The following is a 17,540-nucleotide window of genomic DNA, read 5'->3' on the forward strand; positions in this document are numbered from 1 at the left end:
GTATCTATGTATCTTTCTAGCCCTCTTACAGCTTGGCATGCAGCAGACAGATGCTCAAAAATCGATTGTGAAATGAATATTTGCATATATTTCCGAGATACAACTAGCAAAAATACTTGCAATTTAGAAAGATCTACTTTCTCATAGCAATCTAGAGGTAACAAAATAAAGCTTAGACAGATTAAATAACTTATTTAGAATATTTTGTTTCTCAAAGTCATACCAACTTCTCAAGAGTTTGTTGCTCTTTGTCTCAAATCCTTATCTGGGATTGCCATGCCTGTTAGGGTCCCAAGAAACTGGGGACTGAAGGAAAAATAAAGTGGCAAGCCACTTCTGTGCTTAACCCAGCAATAATGCCAATACGGTAGCCTAGTTGTTTCTGGCTCAGAACCCAGGCCTGGAATCCCTGGTCTCTTCCCAGTTCCAGCCTATAATGTGGTACCTCTAGTGCTGGAGTCATGAATCCCTATACGTACAAAATTTTAGATGCAGAAGTATTTTCCTGGGAAGATGGATCATAGCTTTCATTAGATTCTCAAGGGGTCTGTGAGAATCTTAGTCTTCTTAAAGGCTAGATAGAAGTTGGGGTAGAAGGTGGTAGAAGTTGGGGCATGGCCAGGAAAAGGGAGGGCTGGTTTGAATGATAGGAGACTCAATTTGTAGGCTGTGGGGAGCTACTAAGTTACTCAGATAAACTGGAAGAGTGTATTTGTCTTCGTAAAGGCTAAGAAGGACTACAACATGATACAGCATCTCAGAAGTAGATGGAAATAAAAAGTTTCAGTAGACTTAATGTGTCCCTGTGTTGTTCTTTATTTTGTCATCTAAGGGGACCAGTAGCCCAGGGACCTCTTGCAGATTAGGAAGAAAGAGACAGGTGCCAGGGTTAGGTAACTCTAGGTAAGACTGGTGTAAAAGGAAAATACGGGGACCCTTTCTGAAAAATTACGAATTTCAAAATGGCGACACCAGAGTATTAAACCAAGCTCGGAGCCCTTCTAAACTGGGAGCACTGTGCAACTACATAGGTTGGACGCACATGCAGCTGGTCCTGCCTCTGGCACTTATGATTGCACACACTATTCTCTGCCAAATTGGTATGTATTCCTTTGAACTGCTATGCAGTCCTTTATTCATTTTTTGAGCACCTAGAATGTGTCAGGAATTGTGCTAGTGGTGGGGATTCCAGATAAGAGCGAGCATTCAATTAAATCATATCGGGTTTCTACTATGTAACAGGTCTTGTTCTAGGTCCTGGGGATACAGCTCTGCACACATTAACACTGGGCAGAGACAAGGAATAAATGGGGAAAAGATCAGACAGTGACTGATACAAAAACTTAGCACAGGACGATGTGACGCGGTGACTATTTGAAATTGGGTGGTCAGGGGCCCGGAGACGATATTTGAGCTAAGATTTCAATGAAAATGAAGGGCAGCCCTGGCTCCATGGGGGTGGGGGTGGGGGTGTGGAGGGTTATCTTAAGCTTGCGAAACAGGGCAAAACAAGGGAAGTGGGGAGAGAGAGACTATATACGGCAGAACACAGTTGGTAGCTAAGGGAAAGGATGAAATCATGGTACACCTCCAGGAAACAGCCTGCAGGGGCTAAACCATCGACTTAGGTAAATGGATGGTTTGAGAGCAAAGGCGGGAGCAGCGAATCCGGTGAGAAGGTCCTCACAGAAACCCAGGCTAGCGAAGCGGCGGCTTGGACTAGGGTGAGAGTAGCGGAGGTAACGCTGGGTGGGCCGCACCCGCGTCTCCCACGAGGTCCCCCGGTCAGGTTAGCTGGTGCCTGGCCGACGGCCAAGCTGAGGAGCCGCCCCCAGGGGCTGGCGCGAGTCTGCAGCGACGCCAACGTGGCCGGCGCGATCGGTCGCGCACGTGTCCGGCCCCAGACCAGAGGCGGGGGCACGCGGGGGTCTCCGGCTCCTCCCTTACTTCTGGGGCCCGGGCGCCAGCTGGCCCCGAGACTACAGTCCGCGGGTGCGAGGAACTGAGCAGATGGGTCGGGCAGAAGGGAGCTGGGTCAAGGCGAGGAAGGGGCGGCCGGGAGCGCGCGCGCGCTCTGGCCTCGTGCACGCGCTGAAACGGGAACGCGCAGGGCGCGCCGGGGTGAGGGGGAAGGGGGCGGGGTGGGGGCGGGGTGGGGGCAGCCCTTTCCCAGGCGGTAGCGGGGGCGGCGTCGCTGTTGCCCTTTTAAGCCGCGGGGCTGCAGCCTCCTGCCGCTGGAGTCGGTTACAAAGGGAGCAGCCGCCCAGGCTGCCACACAGCTACCCGCCGAGGCTTAAGCGCCCCTCGCCATTTTCCAGCCGCGCTCGACGAGGCGGAGCCGCGAGAGCGCGGCCCAGGCCGGCCCCGCGGGGCTGTCGCGGCCGTGACGGCGGCTCCGGGCCCGGCTCCCCTTCCGCGCCCCTCCCGCCGGAGATGAGGGGAAGATGTCTGTGTCAGGGCTCAAGGCCGAGCTGAAGTTCCTGGCGTCCATCTTCGACAAGAACCACGAGCAGTTTCGCATCGTCAGCTGGAAGCTGGACGAGCTGCACTGCCAGTTCCTGGTGCCGCAGCCAGGCAGCCCGCACTCGCCGCCGCCGCCACTCACGCTCCACTGCAATATCACGGTGAGGCGCTCGGCCGCGGCCCCGCGGGGCAGGGCGAGGACGGCGAGGGGGCGCTCCGAGTCCCGGGACAAAGGGGAGCCGCCTGCCCCGGAGAGGCTCAGACTCCCCGGGCGGGGCTGGCCCGCCCCTTTCCCCCGCGACTGGCCCAGCCCAGGCCCTGTTGGGACTGAGAGAGGCTTGGGTAGGAGGAGGCGGAGGGCGCGTCTCTACGGCTTCTCGCGCGGGGCTGGCTTGGGGGCTTCTGGTCCCTCTCGGTCCCCGTCGCCTAGCCCCGTGGTGGGAGTCCGCGGCGGCCCGAGCCCTGATGGGGCCCATGGCCGCCCTCAGCCGGCCTGCTCCCGGGACCGCGGCGGGGCGGGGCGGCGCGGGTCCGGCTGTTGTTTGAGCCCAGGCGGCAAAGGGAACGGCTCATAAGTTTTAACGCCTCATTTTTCAGTCAGATTTTCCTCGTTCTCACTTGGTCAGCCAATTATTTTTAAGTTTGCGTTTAAGGGGAAACTGACAATGAGAATGGACTCGTTGACGGAGGAAAAGTTGGAATGCAGACTCTGGTGCTGTTTGAGCGACCCCTCTCCCCGGGCCTGGCTGCGCGCTGCTGTGTTCTGGAAAGGCGCCTAGTACCGTCGATGCGGCAGGTGGTGTTGAGTGTGTATTCGTGTGGCCCCTCCTTTGTGTGTAAGCCTCGAAAATGGATAGGTGAAAGGAGATACGCGCCAGGGCTGCTTCCCGGAAGATCACTTATGTCACAAAGCTGAAAAGACACTTTTAAAAACTTACTCATTAAGCAGAAAGCTCATTAGAAACCCAAGGCTTGATAAAGGAATTGAAGTATTTTCTCCATAAAAGTGCATTGTGAGGCTGTTCGTCGTGAAATTGATTTAGGATATTGGTCCAAACTGCAGAATATTCTCTTGGTTATAGTAGGCGTCAAGGTGGTGGTTTCGGGCTCCTCTTCAAACATGGCTAAAACCAAGTCTGTTGTTTTTAACTCCCTTTGGTTGAGTCAGTGGGTACTCAAGTGTCTGCAGTGTGGCTGGCGTTTGCAAAAAACCTTGATGTTATAATTGACCTAAAATGGTTGCCAGACTATCTGGGGGAGGTGGTGTGTTCATTTAAAAAAAACAAAACAAAACAAAAGCGAAAAAACCACGCAGTCAAGTGTTGTACTGAGGAGAGAATTCATTTACTGAATGAGTACGTCTGAGTGTTCTGGGTACTAGTGTTGCAGAATTGAGTGGAGCAGTCCTCGCTTTCAGAACCCCATTTTCTTGGGGGAAGAGTTCAAGAAAGTGACAAATCCTATGGTATCATCATGAAAGCCAAAGGGAGCAACTAATTTTGACTTGGGGGAGGTGCGCTTCAGGGAAAGGCTTTGATGAGAGGCTGAGACAGTTAGAGACGAGCTTCCACAGGTGAATACAATTTTGGAAGACTGGCGGAAGGGCATTTTAGACTGGGGAAACTCCACCCAAAGAAGACACGGAGACTTGAGAAAGTGTGGTTTGCTTAGAAGTAGAAAATTTATGCTCAGACTTGAGAGGCCCGCGATATAGGCTGGAGAAGGGGAAGATTTTCCAAGAGTGGAAAACAAAGTGTAGTAGTTGTCATGAAGCAGGTGTTTTAAGGAGACTGGCCTGAATGGCTTCGAGGATGATTACTTTGGTAGAAGTTGAGGCATGGCCAGGGAAAGGTAGGGCTGGTTTGAATGATAGGAGGCTGAATCTGTAGGCCGTGGGAAGCTACTAAGTTTACTCAGGTAAGTTGGGAGAATGTAACTGCCATCCAGGACTGGAAGTGGTTCTCTCCGGTGGGTGGCTTTAGGAAATGTGGTTATCCCAGTGGGGTTAGGGTGGTCTTGTTGCTGTGCCGGCGTTTAGTGCTAGGAGTACAGGGATATCAAATGTAACGTTCAGGCAGTCTGACACAGCAAAGAATTATCCCACCTAAAGTGCCACTGGTGTCCCATCGAGAACCGTATTGGAGGCTGGTAAGAGTCTGCTGCAGATAACGATAAGGAGTGATGACCTGGATTAGGCAGTGGCAACAGAAATGGAGCAAGAAGTGAATGAGACACTTTCAGTACAAGGAGGGATTTGGTGAGGACTAGTGTAATGGCACCCACCGCTATGTAGAAACTATTAAAATTGAGGTGCTAGTGAAATATGACAGACTATCAGGAGATAATTATAATGGCAGCTGCTCAGTACAAATGTCTGCTAACTCTTAATTATGGAAAAACATCAAACGTACAAAAGAACAGTGTAATGTAGCCAGCCTCAACAATGATGAACTTTTGGCTAATCCTCATCTGTACTCCGCTTTGGATTATTTTGAAGCAGATTCCGGACAGATCACTTCATCTGTAAATATTTCTGCTTGTATCTTTTGAAGTTAAAGACTCTTTTTATTATTATTATTATTATTTTTTGAGACGGAGTCTTGCTCTGTCGCCCCAGCTGGAGTGCAATGGTGCGACCTGAGCCCACTGCAACCTCCGTCTCCCAGGTTCAAGCAATTCTGTTGTCTCGGCCTCCGGGTAGCTGGGATTACAGTTTCCGCCGCCACACCTGGCTAATTTTTGTGTTTTTAGTAGAGACGGGGTTTCGCCATGTTGGCCAGGCTGGTCTTGAACTCCACCTCAAGCAATCCACCCACCTCGGCCTCCGAAAGTGCTGGGATTACACGAGTGAACCACCGTTCCTGGCCGTAAAGACTCTTTTAAACATGGATGAGTGTTTTGATAAAATCTACATGGCTTGTTCATGTCGATAGCATTTGCTTTGAAGGGAAAGATCAAGGGAAAAATGGGGTTGGATTTCAAATGATTTGGTTTGATTTATGATTTGTTATTCTCTAAAGCTGTAACTCTTAAAAGGTAATGAGTTTGACTTATTTAACTTTTCCTCTTTAGACAGTTCAATTATTTATTGAGTTCTACATGCTAGGCCTTGTCGTCTTTATACTTACCAAGAAACATCCTTATGCAGTTTCTCTAATGTTTGAGAAACTAAGTTGTTTTTTACACACGTGCATGCTAGTTCCTAAAGAGTCCTGTACAGGTGCTCTGCCGGCTTTTCCTTTCAGGTTTCTGTATCAGCTGTATTTCCCCCTGTAGAATGTGCCCCCAGCCTCCACCCCTTAACCCTACCCCATTTGTCTTTATATACCTGAGCATCCCTCAAGGCTCTTCTGGGTCATATTTAGTTCATGCTGATATTTCCCCTTCTTCCCATCTTTAGTCCTTACTATTTTTGCTTTTGTCATGTTTTCTTACGCTGTATTGTGTAAGCCTTAAATTTTTTTTTTTTTTATGGTGGCAGGGGAGAATATTTTGTGCTTTTTCCACTCAATAAATGCTTCATAAATATTGAGTATATGGCCCTATTCTAGCTATATTGTATTTGAACAAAAATCTTAATTGCCTTGTAAGTTAACTGCTAAGAATTTGTCAAAAGTGCAGAGATAACATCAAGAACTTGTCATGGGTAGTACAAAAAGGTCTCTAAGGGCTTGAAGGAAGTGTGTAAATTGACTTCATATGAGAGTGTAAGAAGTGAAAAAGACTGAACAGAGTAGATGTTTTACTCTGTAGGCCAAAGGAATTGAGCTAATTCTTTTCCTGTTTTATAAATTTGTCCTAATCTTAAATAATGAAGGGAAAAGAGTGCTCTTTTTCAACCTCTAGGAGTCCTTTTTATTCTTTTCTGTGAAGCCATGATATGAAACATTGCCTGTTACACAAACTTAAGTATAGTTTTTCCATCTTCAGTAAATTAACCTGATTGCCATCTAATTAGTTGTTACAATCACACCGAAATGCAAAGCAGCTTGTTTTAATAACCTGTGCAGCCTTACTGGGAGCTAGTATATGGCTTTCTTTTAGTCCTTTTGAAGTATTTAACATAACTTGGCAACTCCATTACTCCTTTTATGGACTTTTTGGCATCTGGGCACTCTTGGTAGGGAATCGCTGTTTTAGAATGTAAAATCTCCCCCAGTAAGTAAATTAGCTAGTAAACAAATGAAACTTCATTTTTTATATTACTTGCAGAGCATAAATTATTACCCTTTCTGCATAAGTGGCTGTTTGCTAGGCTGCTTTTAGTGGGACTTTTTTTTGATTGATTCATTACATTTCTGTTGATTATTGCCAAAAAGCGCGTACCCCCAACAGCAAGATACTAAATTTTAGAAATGTTGGAGCTGTGAATCCAGGAGAAAGTGAGAAGTTTAGCTTTTATTTAGTAGTTAGGAGCTTAAGTAAATCACTTCTTTTACTGTGTTTCTGTATATAGTAGATAATATTTTTTGCCTTGCAAGAGAGCATATAGAGGACAGCTCTTTGGCAATGATATTGTGTTCTACAAATATAAAAGTGATGGTGTCATTTGGAGCTGAAAAACACTTTATTTTGAAAATGTTTTATAACAGCTTTTCGTGGGAAATAAAGCAATGCTGTTAACTTTATCTTGCATTTTTCTAGTCTTTACTGTGATTAAAAAGTAGTCCAGTCAAAGTTATACAAAGGAAATAAACCTGGACTAAGGAGCCTAAGACTTTCTCTTTGGTTTGCCCTCCTGGGACAGATTACCTTTCCAAATTCAATTCATGGAAAAGCATTTGGAAATATCAGAATTGTCATGTTAAGCACCAAAGTGGTACTTTCATTCCAGAAGAATCATTGTTTTCATTTATCTGACCAATTTATAATATAGGGTCAAATTCCTAGTGGTTATCTATGCTCTCTCATCCCCATTTTTATCCCTGCCTTTGAAAGGAACAGATACATGAAGAGGAGACTTAGGTTTCCCTTTCATGAATAGCATATCCCTTAGTATCTTGATTTTTTTTTTTTTTTAATTTGGTTAAACTTACTTAGACCTGGAAAAAGGTAGTATTTGATAAATGTCAGCTAGTTGAGGGGTGGGGAATTGAGTTGAATGGAAATAGTCACTGCCAAATGTAAAGCATGACTGGAGAGCCAGAGTGATAAAGCAGGGGTCCCTTTTTCCAGATCCTTTGTAACAGTGTTATGTGATCTCTTCTAGAAGATTCTGAAAGATAATCCTGACTTGGAACCTAGGAAACCATCCAGTGGGTTTCTGCAGCTTAGGTGGTTCAGATCCTCATCAGCACCTTTGTTTTCTGTGCCTCAGTTTGCTTACAATGATGTTCTCAGTAGCTGTAATTTGCTGCTTGTGTTTGAATACTTAAGCATTTTCTTTTTGGGTTTATAAGCATTTTTATTTTAACAAGAGTTAGAAATTTTACTTTGCTTTTGTGGGCTCTAGGTTAGCTACTTGGTTGTTTATTTGTAAAATGACTAGCAGGGAACCATGTGTGTGCATTTTAAGTATCTTTTGTTGTCAGAGCAGTTAGAATTTTATTAAGGTATTATATGCTAAATCTGTCAATTTACTTCATTCTCCACCCCACATTTATTGAACAACAAAGTATGAAAGTAATGTGTCCCATAACTAGCCTTCAGAAGAATTGCAACTGCTATATCTCTGAACCTTCAAGAAGTTTGTGCATCGTTTTTAAAAAAAATTATGAAATCCCTGAAGATAGCTGTGTCCTACATTTGGAAAGATACAAAAACTGACCATTCTGGCAGGCAGTTTTGGTTGCTGGTGCTTGAGATAGAGCCACACAATGATTTCAGTGGATTTATGGAGAAAAATAGATACAGAAAGTTACTTCTAAATAAGACAAAAAAATCTTTTTCTTAAGCAGTGACAGGTAAAGAGATTGGCTTGGTTAATCTTCAGTTGTGTTTCCCTGTATTAAGACAGTTTTATGTTGGGGATGGTAGTGGTGATGAATTTGTTTGAAATTTGTCCACTTACAATAATCTTTATGGTAGCTGTCACAGACAACTTCATCCTCACAGGCCTTAAAATTACTATGAAACTGGCCGGGCGCGGTGGCTCAAGCCTGTAATCCCAGCACTTTGGGAGGCCGAGACGGGCGGATCACGAAGTCAGGAGATCGAGACCATCCTGGCTAACACGGTGAAACCCCGTCTCTACTAAAAATACAAAAAACTAGCCGGGCGAGGTGGCGGGCGCCTGTAGTCCCAGCTACTCCGGAGGCTGAGGCAGGAGAATGGCGTAAACCCGGGAGGCGGAGCTTGCAGTGAGCTGAGATCTGGCCACTGCACTCCAGCTCGGGCGACAGAGCAAGACTCCGTCTCAAAAAAAAAAAAATTACTATGAAACTAATAGGATGGATGAGAACAAAGGACCTGAATAATTAGATGCTTAGATAATTGTTCTCTGTTCTCATAACTGTGGTGAAAAAGAGCAGCGCTAGAAGCACTTAAACATTCTAGGTACGGGAAAACTGCCTGAATTTGTATTGGAATTTTTGAGCACCATTCACTGTTTAAAAACTGACATATTGTAGGTCATATTTATTTTAAAGAGAAATAGTAGGAAAACTTATCTTTTCAAGATAAAGTGTAGTTAACCTGATCAAAATTACAGAACTTAAAGCATGTGAAAGATCGAAAACATTAATACATAGGTTTAAATGTTGGTCATTATTTTAGATGTGTTTCAAAGTAGATTGTGTCTTAAATATTAAACTGAACAAACCTTGAAAATGATGGAGAGTTTGTGCTGAAGGTTAAGTTTCCTGGGGTGGTGGATATTTTATAATATGGAAAACAAAATCTTCTTATTGTAAGACATTTAAAAAATTTTAGTCAAAACCGGGAGATATTACTTATAATTCTACCACTCAGAATATACCACTATTAGAATTTTGTATCTTTCCAGTTATCTGCTCATATTTTTCTCCGATGCTTATATATGTTCCCTCTCCCTTAAAAAAATCAGATTTTTTTGTAATCTGCTTTTTCACTCAACAATATTGTAGATCCATGTTATAACTTAGTCTTCATGTTTAGGCAAGATGAATTCTGACCACACCGAGGTGGCCAACCTTGTCCCTATGATTCCAGATCTCTCGGAACTAGAGGTCTAGTCTCAGGGAAAACCCAGATTTTCTTGGTTTAACCCACCTGACAGCTAATCACTGGAAATGGGGTGGGCTGGTCGAGTCCTTTGGTCAGGTTTTGTGTCAAGAGAGGGAGGTGGAAAGATGGGAGGGAAGGAGGTAGCGAAACTGGTCTCAATGGAACTATGTAAGTTAATATAGAATGGCAAAGGGATGTTTCTTCCAAGGAAGAAATTCTAAGGAAGGAAGGAAAGTGGAAGGGAAGGCAGTAGTTCTCAAAGTTTTGTGGTCAGGACTCCTTTACACTCTTGAAAATATATTGAGGACCCAAGGGCTTTGGTTTATGTAAGATGTCTGTTGGTGTTTATCACTAGAAGTTAAATCAGAAATATTGAAAACATTGACTCTTTAAAAACTCATCACATATTGTTATAAATGCTTTTATGAAACAAAATTTTCTAAGCCAAAAATAGAATAGTAGCACAGTCTTACATTTTTTTGCAGATTTCATTGATGTTTGGTCTGTCATTTGCTTTTGCATTTAATTTGTTGTATGATATTTGCTTGAAATAATGTAAACAAAATCTAATCTTATACAGACACCTGGTTAGAAAAATTCTAGAATATTTTAATGGCCATTTTAGATAATTGTGGATTTTTTTTTTTTTGAGATGGGGCTCACTGTGTTGCCCAGGCTGGAGTGCAGTGGTGTGATCACAGCTCACTGCACCCTCAGTCTCCTGGGATTCAGGTGTAGGCCATCTTACCTGGCTAATTTTTTGTATTTTTTCTAGAGATAGGGTTTTGCCATGTTGCCTAGGCTTCTTTTTTGATACTCCATCAAAACTTGGTCTTTCTTGAACTTTAGATCTTTTACCCTTGCATGATATTATCATGCATTGATCATTTAGATAATAATGGTTCACCGAGATCTTCTAAATGTTGATACATTTGATTTTACAGTTTCAAAATACATTCATCAGTATTGCCATCAATGTTATCAGGATATTCTTGGAAAACAATGGTGTATACAAGTTTTCAAAAATTCTAATTTTTTGTTCAAAAACTTGCATTTTATTATTAGCTGTTTTATTATTGAATTTTATTATGGCCTGTCTGTTGTTTTCCTTGAAATGACAATCTTATTTTTTGAGGAAAATCTGAAAACCCAAGTTGAAATAACATTGTCAATCATCCTTTCAAGTAAAAATAGTATTCTATTAAAGTGGTTAATTCAGTTCACGATTTAGTTACACAAGGGTTTTTTCTCAGGCAGTCTGTAGGAATGCTCCTGTGTACTTCCCATTTCATCATTTGAAATATTAAAAAGACATATTCAAGGATTAAGATGTAGTAAAATTTTCACTGCTTTATCATAGATATTCTTTTTATTTTTGAGACAGGGCCTTGTTCTGTCACCCAGGCTGGAGTGCAGTAGCGTGATCACAGCTCACTGGAGACTCGACCTTCTGTGCTCAATCCTCCTGCCTCAGTTTCCCAAGTAGCTGGGACTGAAGGCATGCAACCACCATGCTTAACTAATTTTTGTATTTTTTTGTAGAGATGGGGTTCACCACGTTGGCCAGGCTGGTCTTGAGCTCCTGGGCTCAAGTGATCCTCCTGCCTTGGCCTCCCAAAGTGCTGGGATTACAGGCATGAGCCACCATTCCCAGCCTTATCGTAGACATTCTTAAATGAAACTGATCTTTTGTTGCTCTTCCTTTTTAAACCTTTCCTGTGCATAGTGAAGAATACCATGACTACTAGTAGTTTGGTGTTACCGCCTTTATTTGTGCTAAAGTGCCCGCATTTTTATCCACCATTGTATCTTCACCCTTACAGCATATGTCAACATGTTAATATTTTTTTTTTTTTTTTTTTTTTGAGACGGAGTCTTGCTCTGTCGCCCAAATTGGAGTGCAGTGGCCGGATCTCAGCTCGCTGCAAGCTCCGCCTTTCGGGTTCACGCCATTCTCCTGCCTCAGCCTCCCGAGTAGCTGGGACTATAGGCGCCCGCCACCTCGCCCGGCTAGTTTTTTGTATGTTTTTAGTAGAGACGGGGTTTCACCGTGTTAGCCAGGATGGTCTTGATCTCCTGACCTTGTGATCCGCCCGTCTCTGGCCTCCCAAAGTGCTGGGATTACAGGCTTGAGCCACCGCGCCCGGCCAACATATTAATATTCTTGTAAAAATAGTTTGGACCTGGGGGTCTGAGAGGCCCCACTTTGGGAACTCATTGAAATAAGTACTTAGACCTACAGTGTATCATATCTTTCCATCTACAAGATTAAAAACATGATTTCAGTTGTTTTTGTAATTTTCTTAATATGGTTTTGAGGGGTTTCAGTCCAGAGTGACAACATATATGTTTCTTGGCCTATGCTGAAGTTTACTAGACAAATACTAACCTAATAAAATGAGATCCTAAGTGTAGTTGCAGTTTCTTTAGCCTAAGGAAAAAGAAACCTAAAAACTAAAACAGTAAAAGTGGTCCAGATGGTGTATTCCCAACGTGTGCTGAAGAATTTGAATAAGAATATGCAGTACTCAATAAGTAGTGTTCTTCAAGAACAGGATTAATTCTGAAGAGTTTCTCATTTAGCCTGTAAAGAGATTTGGGGCACCGTAAGAGTTAGAGGAATGAGAATAGTAAATAACTCATTATTGACCAGGTATATTATTAATGATGTCCTCCATCAATACAACTTATTCTTAAAAGAACATTTGTCAAAATTCTTTAAAAATACTCAGTTTCTGTGGCTTCAGCTATAAATCAGATTATAGTTCTCAAAGCAGTGTTTCCTAAAATTGTTTCTGCAAAATTGTTTTCCATGACTTGAACCTAGTTGTTCTGAAGCTAATATTTAATAATAATGGTTCCCCCCCAATTTATAATAGAAAACCATACAAAGTAACAGAGTAAATGTCTGTTAGTGGGTGAAAGCACATAATGCTTAGTTTGTTAGCTTTTTAAAAAAATCACATGTATTTAAAAAGATATGGGCCTGGCATGGTGGCTCATGCCTGTAATCCCAGCACTTTGGGAGGCTGAGGTGGGCAGATCACGAGATCAGGAGTTCAAGACCAGCCTGGCAAACATGGTGAAACCCCATCTCTACTAAAAATACAAAAAATTAGCTTGGCGTGGTGGCATGTGCCTGTTATCCCAGCTACTCAGGAGGCTGAGGCAGGAGAAGCGCTTGAACCTAGGAGGCAGAGGTTGCAGTGAGCCAAGATTGCGCCACTGCACTCCAGCCTGGGCCACAGAGCAGGACTCCGTCTTGAGGTTAAAAACAAAATGCGTGTGTGTGTGTGTGTGTGTGTGTGTGTGTGTGTGTGTATGTATGTAGTAATGGCATTTCTTGGTAGAACTTCGTTTGTGTGATAGGTTAAAACATTAGAATTTTATGGTGTTTGAATTAGTTTTCTATTTCTCTGTAACAAATTTAGCAGCTTAAAGCAACAAACATCTCACCATTTCTGTGGGTCAGGATTTCGTACAATTTATCTTGGGTTCACTGACTTGGCCTCTCACCAGGCAGTGAAGGTGTTGGTGGCAGCTGTGATCATCCTAAGGCAGGATAAGGAGAGAATCAGTCTCCAAGCTCACTCATGTAGATGTTGGCAGGATTTGTCTCACAGGCTGTTGGACTGGGCCTTTATTTCTAGATGGCTTTTGTTCTGAGGCCTTTTATAATACCTCATGTGGGCCTCTCCATTGGGCACCTCATCACATGGCAACTGGTTTCCATCAGAGGGAGCAATGGAAAGAGCAGGAGAAGGGTGACCAAGGCAGACATCATAGTCTTTTGGTAGCCTAATTTCTGAAGTGATGTTAATACTTTTGCTGTATTCTCTTTGTTAGAAGTGATTCACTAGGTCCGGGGTGGGAATTTTACAAGGGAGTGAATGGCAGGAGGTGAAGGTGATTGGGGCCATTTTAGAGGCTGCCTACCAGTGTTGAAGAAAATCATTGACTTCTATGAGCTATAGCAACAGACAGTGCTATGCAAGGAGAATGGCTGTCTCAAAAGTCCGGCTCCTCACATGGTTTTTAACGTGTTGTCTTTTCCCCCATACATTTTGTTTAAATCCATGGTCATCTTGCCATTTAGTGGTGTGGTTTAATTGCATATTTGGGTTAGTCTGTATGTAAATGTTTAACATAGGTGTCTCTGTGTTACACAGGAATCCTATCCATCTTCTTCACCAATATGGTTTGTGGACTCTGATGACCCAAATCTGACATCAGTTCTGGAAGGTCTAGAAGATACTAAGAACAACAATTCGGTAAGAAAATAAGCCAAGCTATTTTCTTTTTTCCTCATGAACATTACATATAGAAATTAAATGTTAAGAGATAATATGATATAAAAGCATGATTAATGATTATAATCTTGTAGGAATTAAAGAGTAGGTTTTGTGTTGTTGTTGTTGTTGTTGTCCTTCAAATTCTGTTTACTACCTGGTCTCTCTTTTTTATTTCTCACATGTATAACCTTAATTTCGATTACGAATTAGGGATCTCTTTTTTCCCTGAATTCTAACCACTAAGCCAAACAAGCATTTTGGGCAGAGATCACTAGCCAAGGTGGGAAGCAGAAAAAAGACCAAGGTGGAAGTGAAGGAAGAGATGGGGAGAATGACACCAGAACTAGTATGAGGGAATTGCCTTTTCTTTCAAGGTCTGTAAGTGCAGCAAAAGTCAAAGGTATTCAAATATAAAGTTGTATTTTTGTTTTTAGTATATAAAGAAATATAACTTTCTGTGTTGCAAAAATTTTTAACACTTTTTTTCTTGATTATAAAACTCATGAGCAACCATTGTTGAGAAAATTAGTAAAATATAGACAGAAAAAAATATTAAAATCTCCCATAATTTCTCTACCTAATATAACCACTGTTGACATGGTGGTTATTTTCTACCAGTATATATTTTTTCTTTGCTAGTAAAATACATATAACTTTATACATATGTTTAAATAGTTGAGGTTATATTCTATATAGTTTTATATCAGTTTAAAACACATTTACTTGCTGGGTGCGGTGGCTCACGCCTATAATCTCAGCACTTTAGGAAGCCGAGGCGGGCGGATCACTTGAGGCCAGGAGTTCAAGATCAGCCTGGCCAACATGGTGAAACCCTGTCTCTACTAAAAATACAAAAATTAACTGGGCATGGTGACACATGCTTGTAATCCCAGCTACTTGGGAGGCTGAGGCAGGAGAATTCCTTGAACCCGGGAGACAGAGGTTGTGGTGAGCCAAGATCACACTACTGCACTCCAGCCTGGGTGAGACTCTGTCTCAGGAAAAAAAAAAAAAAAAATTCTGTATTTTCCCATGATATCATAAAGTCTTTATAGAAAAATAATCATCATCATTTTCAGCTGACATGATTGGTTACCTAAAAATATTCAGAGGAACCAACTGGAAAAAAGAGTTTTTAAGATTACTGGTTAAAAGATCTGTTACATAAAAGTTAATAGCTTTCCACAATTTTAGCTATAATCACATAGACGATACAAATGATAAAGTATTTTTTCAAGTATTTCAACGAAAATTAAATACCTAGGAATCAACTTAGATGTGCAGGACTTTTATCAAGAACACGACAGTTTTGCTGAGTGGAAGGAAAGATTTGCATTCTGTGTTCCTGTATGAGCAGATCTCATGTTATAAATATGTCACTTATCACCATGTCTTCATATTCGTAAATGTAATTTCTGCTGGGTGCAGTGGCTCATGCCTGTAATTCCAGAACCTTATGATGTTGAGGCAGGCAGGTTGCTTGAGCTCATGAGTTCAAGACCAGCCTAGGCAACATGGTAAAACCCCGTCACTACAAAAAAATACAAAAATTAGCAGGGTGTAGCCGTACACACTTGTAGTCCCAGCTAGTGAGGACACTGAGGTGGGAGGATCAGTTGAGCTTGGGAGGCAGAGATTTCAGTAAGCCTAGATTGTGCCTCTGAACTCTAGCCTAGGTGACAGAGTGAGACCGTCTCAAAAAAAAATATGTATATGTATGTGTGTGTGTATACATATATGTATATATATAATACATAATACGTATATATATCCATATGTATATACGTGTATCTGTGTGTGTGTGTGTATATATAATAAATTTCAGTACAAATCCCAGCAGATTTATTTTTTGGAAGTTAACAAAATGACTCTAACGTTTAAAAGAGTAAATGATTAAAAAAAAAAAAGAAGAATAGACTTGTTCAACCAGATGTTCAATAAAATGTTGTGTACTAACCCTGTTCCAGACAGATAAAGGCAATGGAAATTTAGAACCAGAGTCATGCAAATAAGAATTTAGCGTAAGGTGAAGGTAGTATTTTAACTTAATAAGGAAAGGACAGATGATTCTGTAAATAGTCTTAGGAAAACTATTTGAGGAAGTTTGAGTCTCAACTGATTTTTGTCAAAATAAGTTATAGTTGGTGTAAACACATCTATTCTTAAGAACAGAAGGCTGGGCGTGATGGCTCACACCTGTAATCCCAGAACTTTGGGAGGCCCAGGTGGGTGGATCAGTTGAGGTCAGGAGTTCAAGACCAGCCTGGCCAACATGGCGAAACCCCGTCTCTACTAAAAATACAAAAATTAGCCAGGTGTGGTGGCATGTACCTGTAATCCCAGCTACTTGGGAGGCTGAGGCAGGAGAATTGCTTCAACCTGGGAGGCAGAGGTTGCAGTGAGCCGAGATTGTGCCACTGTACTCCAGCCTGGGCGACAGAGCAAGACTCTGTCTCCAAAAAAAAAACATTTTAAGAGTTAAGGCTGAGGCTTGGCACAGTGGTTCATGCCTTCATGCCTGTAATCCCAGCACTTTGGAAGGCCGAGGTGGGAGGATTGCTTGAGCCTAGGAGTTTGAGATCAGCCTGGGCAACATAGCAAGACCCTCTTTCTCTTTCTTTCTCCATATATATATATACACACACACACACACACACACACACACACAAACACACACACACACACACGAGTTAAGGTTTGTATGGAGAGCCATGAATGAAGGTAAGAGGTAAAAATTAAAAGCTAGGTGGACACATGTTTACATCCCCAGCAAGGGGGTTGATGGGAAAGAGTGGTAGACATAGTTCTGTTACTGCTACCTCCTTTTAGGAAGTTGCTTCAGAAGATCTAAAGATAACGGTTTTATAATAGCAAAAATGAATTACTTTTCAGTGTCTAAAATATTAAGTAAACATGTTCTTAAGGTTAAATGAAATAGGATATAACATTGGGCCTAGTTTTTTATAAAGTGAATGTATTTACATGAAGGAGAAAACAACTCACCTCCCACTCTTACAGCCTCTGCCAGTTTATCGTAGCCTGGTTTCTTAAGAGAATAAGCTACGTGTCTTCACCTTTTTTCGCTAAAGTTATTGTAATCTGGATTGTGCCTTCATTGTTGCACTAAAATTTATCTCCTAGTTGCCAAAACTAGTGGCACCTCTCTTAGTCCCCAAATTGACCCCTCTGCAGTATTTTGATACTGTTGATTGTTCCCTTGTTGAAACATTCCTCCATTCTTTTTTTTTTTTTTTTTTTTTTTTTTTTGAGACGGAGTCTCGCTCTGTCGCCCAGGCTGGAGTGCAGTGGCCGGATCTCAGCTCACTGCAAACTCCGCCTCCCAGGTTTACGCCATTTTCCTGCCTCAGCCTCCCGAGTAGCTGGGACCACAGGCGCCTGCCACCTCGCCCAGCTAGTTTTTTGTATTTTTTTTTAGTAGAGACGGGGTTTCACCGTGTTAGCCAGGATGGTCGCGATCTCCTGACCTCGTGATCCACCTGTCTCGGCCTCCCAAAGTGCTGGGATTACAGGCTTGAGCCACCGCGCCCGGCCTCGTTCCTCCATTCTTAATGTCCACCAATAAAGAGTTGGTTAAATAAAAATTATAGTGTATAGTTTTACAGTAGAATATTCTGTTGTAGG

General features: G+C 42.4%; 1 protein-coding gene across 11 annotated transcripts in view; it reads left to right on the top strand.

Annotated features, from left to right (window-relative positions):
• Nucleotides 1–1,102: 1,102 nt before the first annotated feature.
• The window catches only part of UBE2Q2 (ubiquitin conjugating enzyme E2 Q2), a 61,626-nt gene continuing 45,188 nt past the window's right edge, over nt 1,103–17,540 (top strand). For 6 of the 11 annotated variants that reach the window (XR_002727803.1, XM_023197617.1, XM_023197622.1 and 3 more), the window contains exons 1-2: nt 2,069–2,624; nt 13,776–13,877. Coding sequence is in view for 9 of the 11 variants with exons in the window: in XM_023197617.1 (XP_023053385.1) it covers nt 2,445–2,624; nt 13,776–13,877 (282 nt within the window). In the remaining 2 variants the exon portion in view is untranslated. Of the gene's footprint in view, nt 1,629–2,068; nt 2,625–2,775; nt 3,260–4,361; nt 4,381–13,775; nt 13,878–17,540 lie in introns of those variants that run through there. The other 5 variants (XM_023197618.2, XM_023197621.2, XM_023197620.2 and 2 more) reach the window with 5 other exon arrangements.

This window comes from Piliocolobus tephrosceles, chromosome 6, assembly GCF_002776525.5.
Source record: "Piliocolobus tephrosceles isolate RC106 chromosome 6, ASM277652v3, whole genome shotgun sequence".
NCBI classification, from domain to species: domain Eukaryota; kingdom Metazoa; phylum Chordata; class Mammalia; order Primates; family Cercopithecidae; genus Piliocolobus; species Piliocolobus tephrosceles.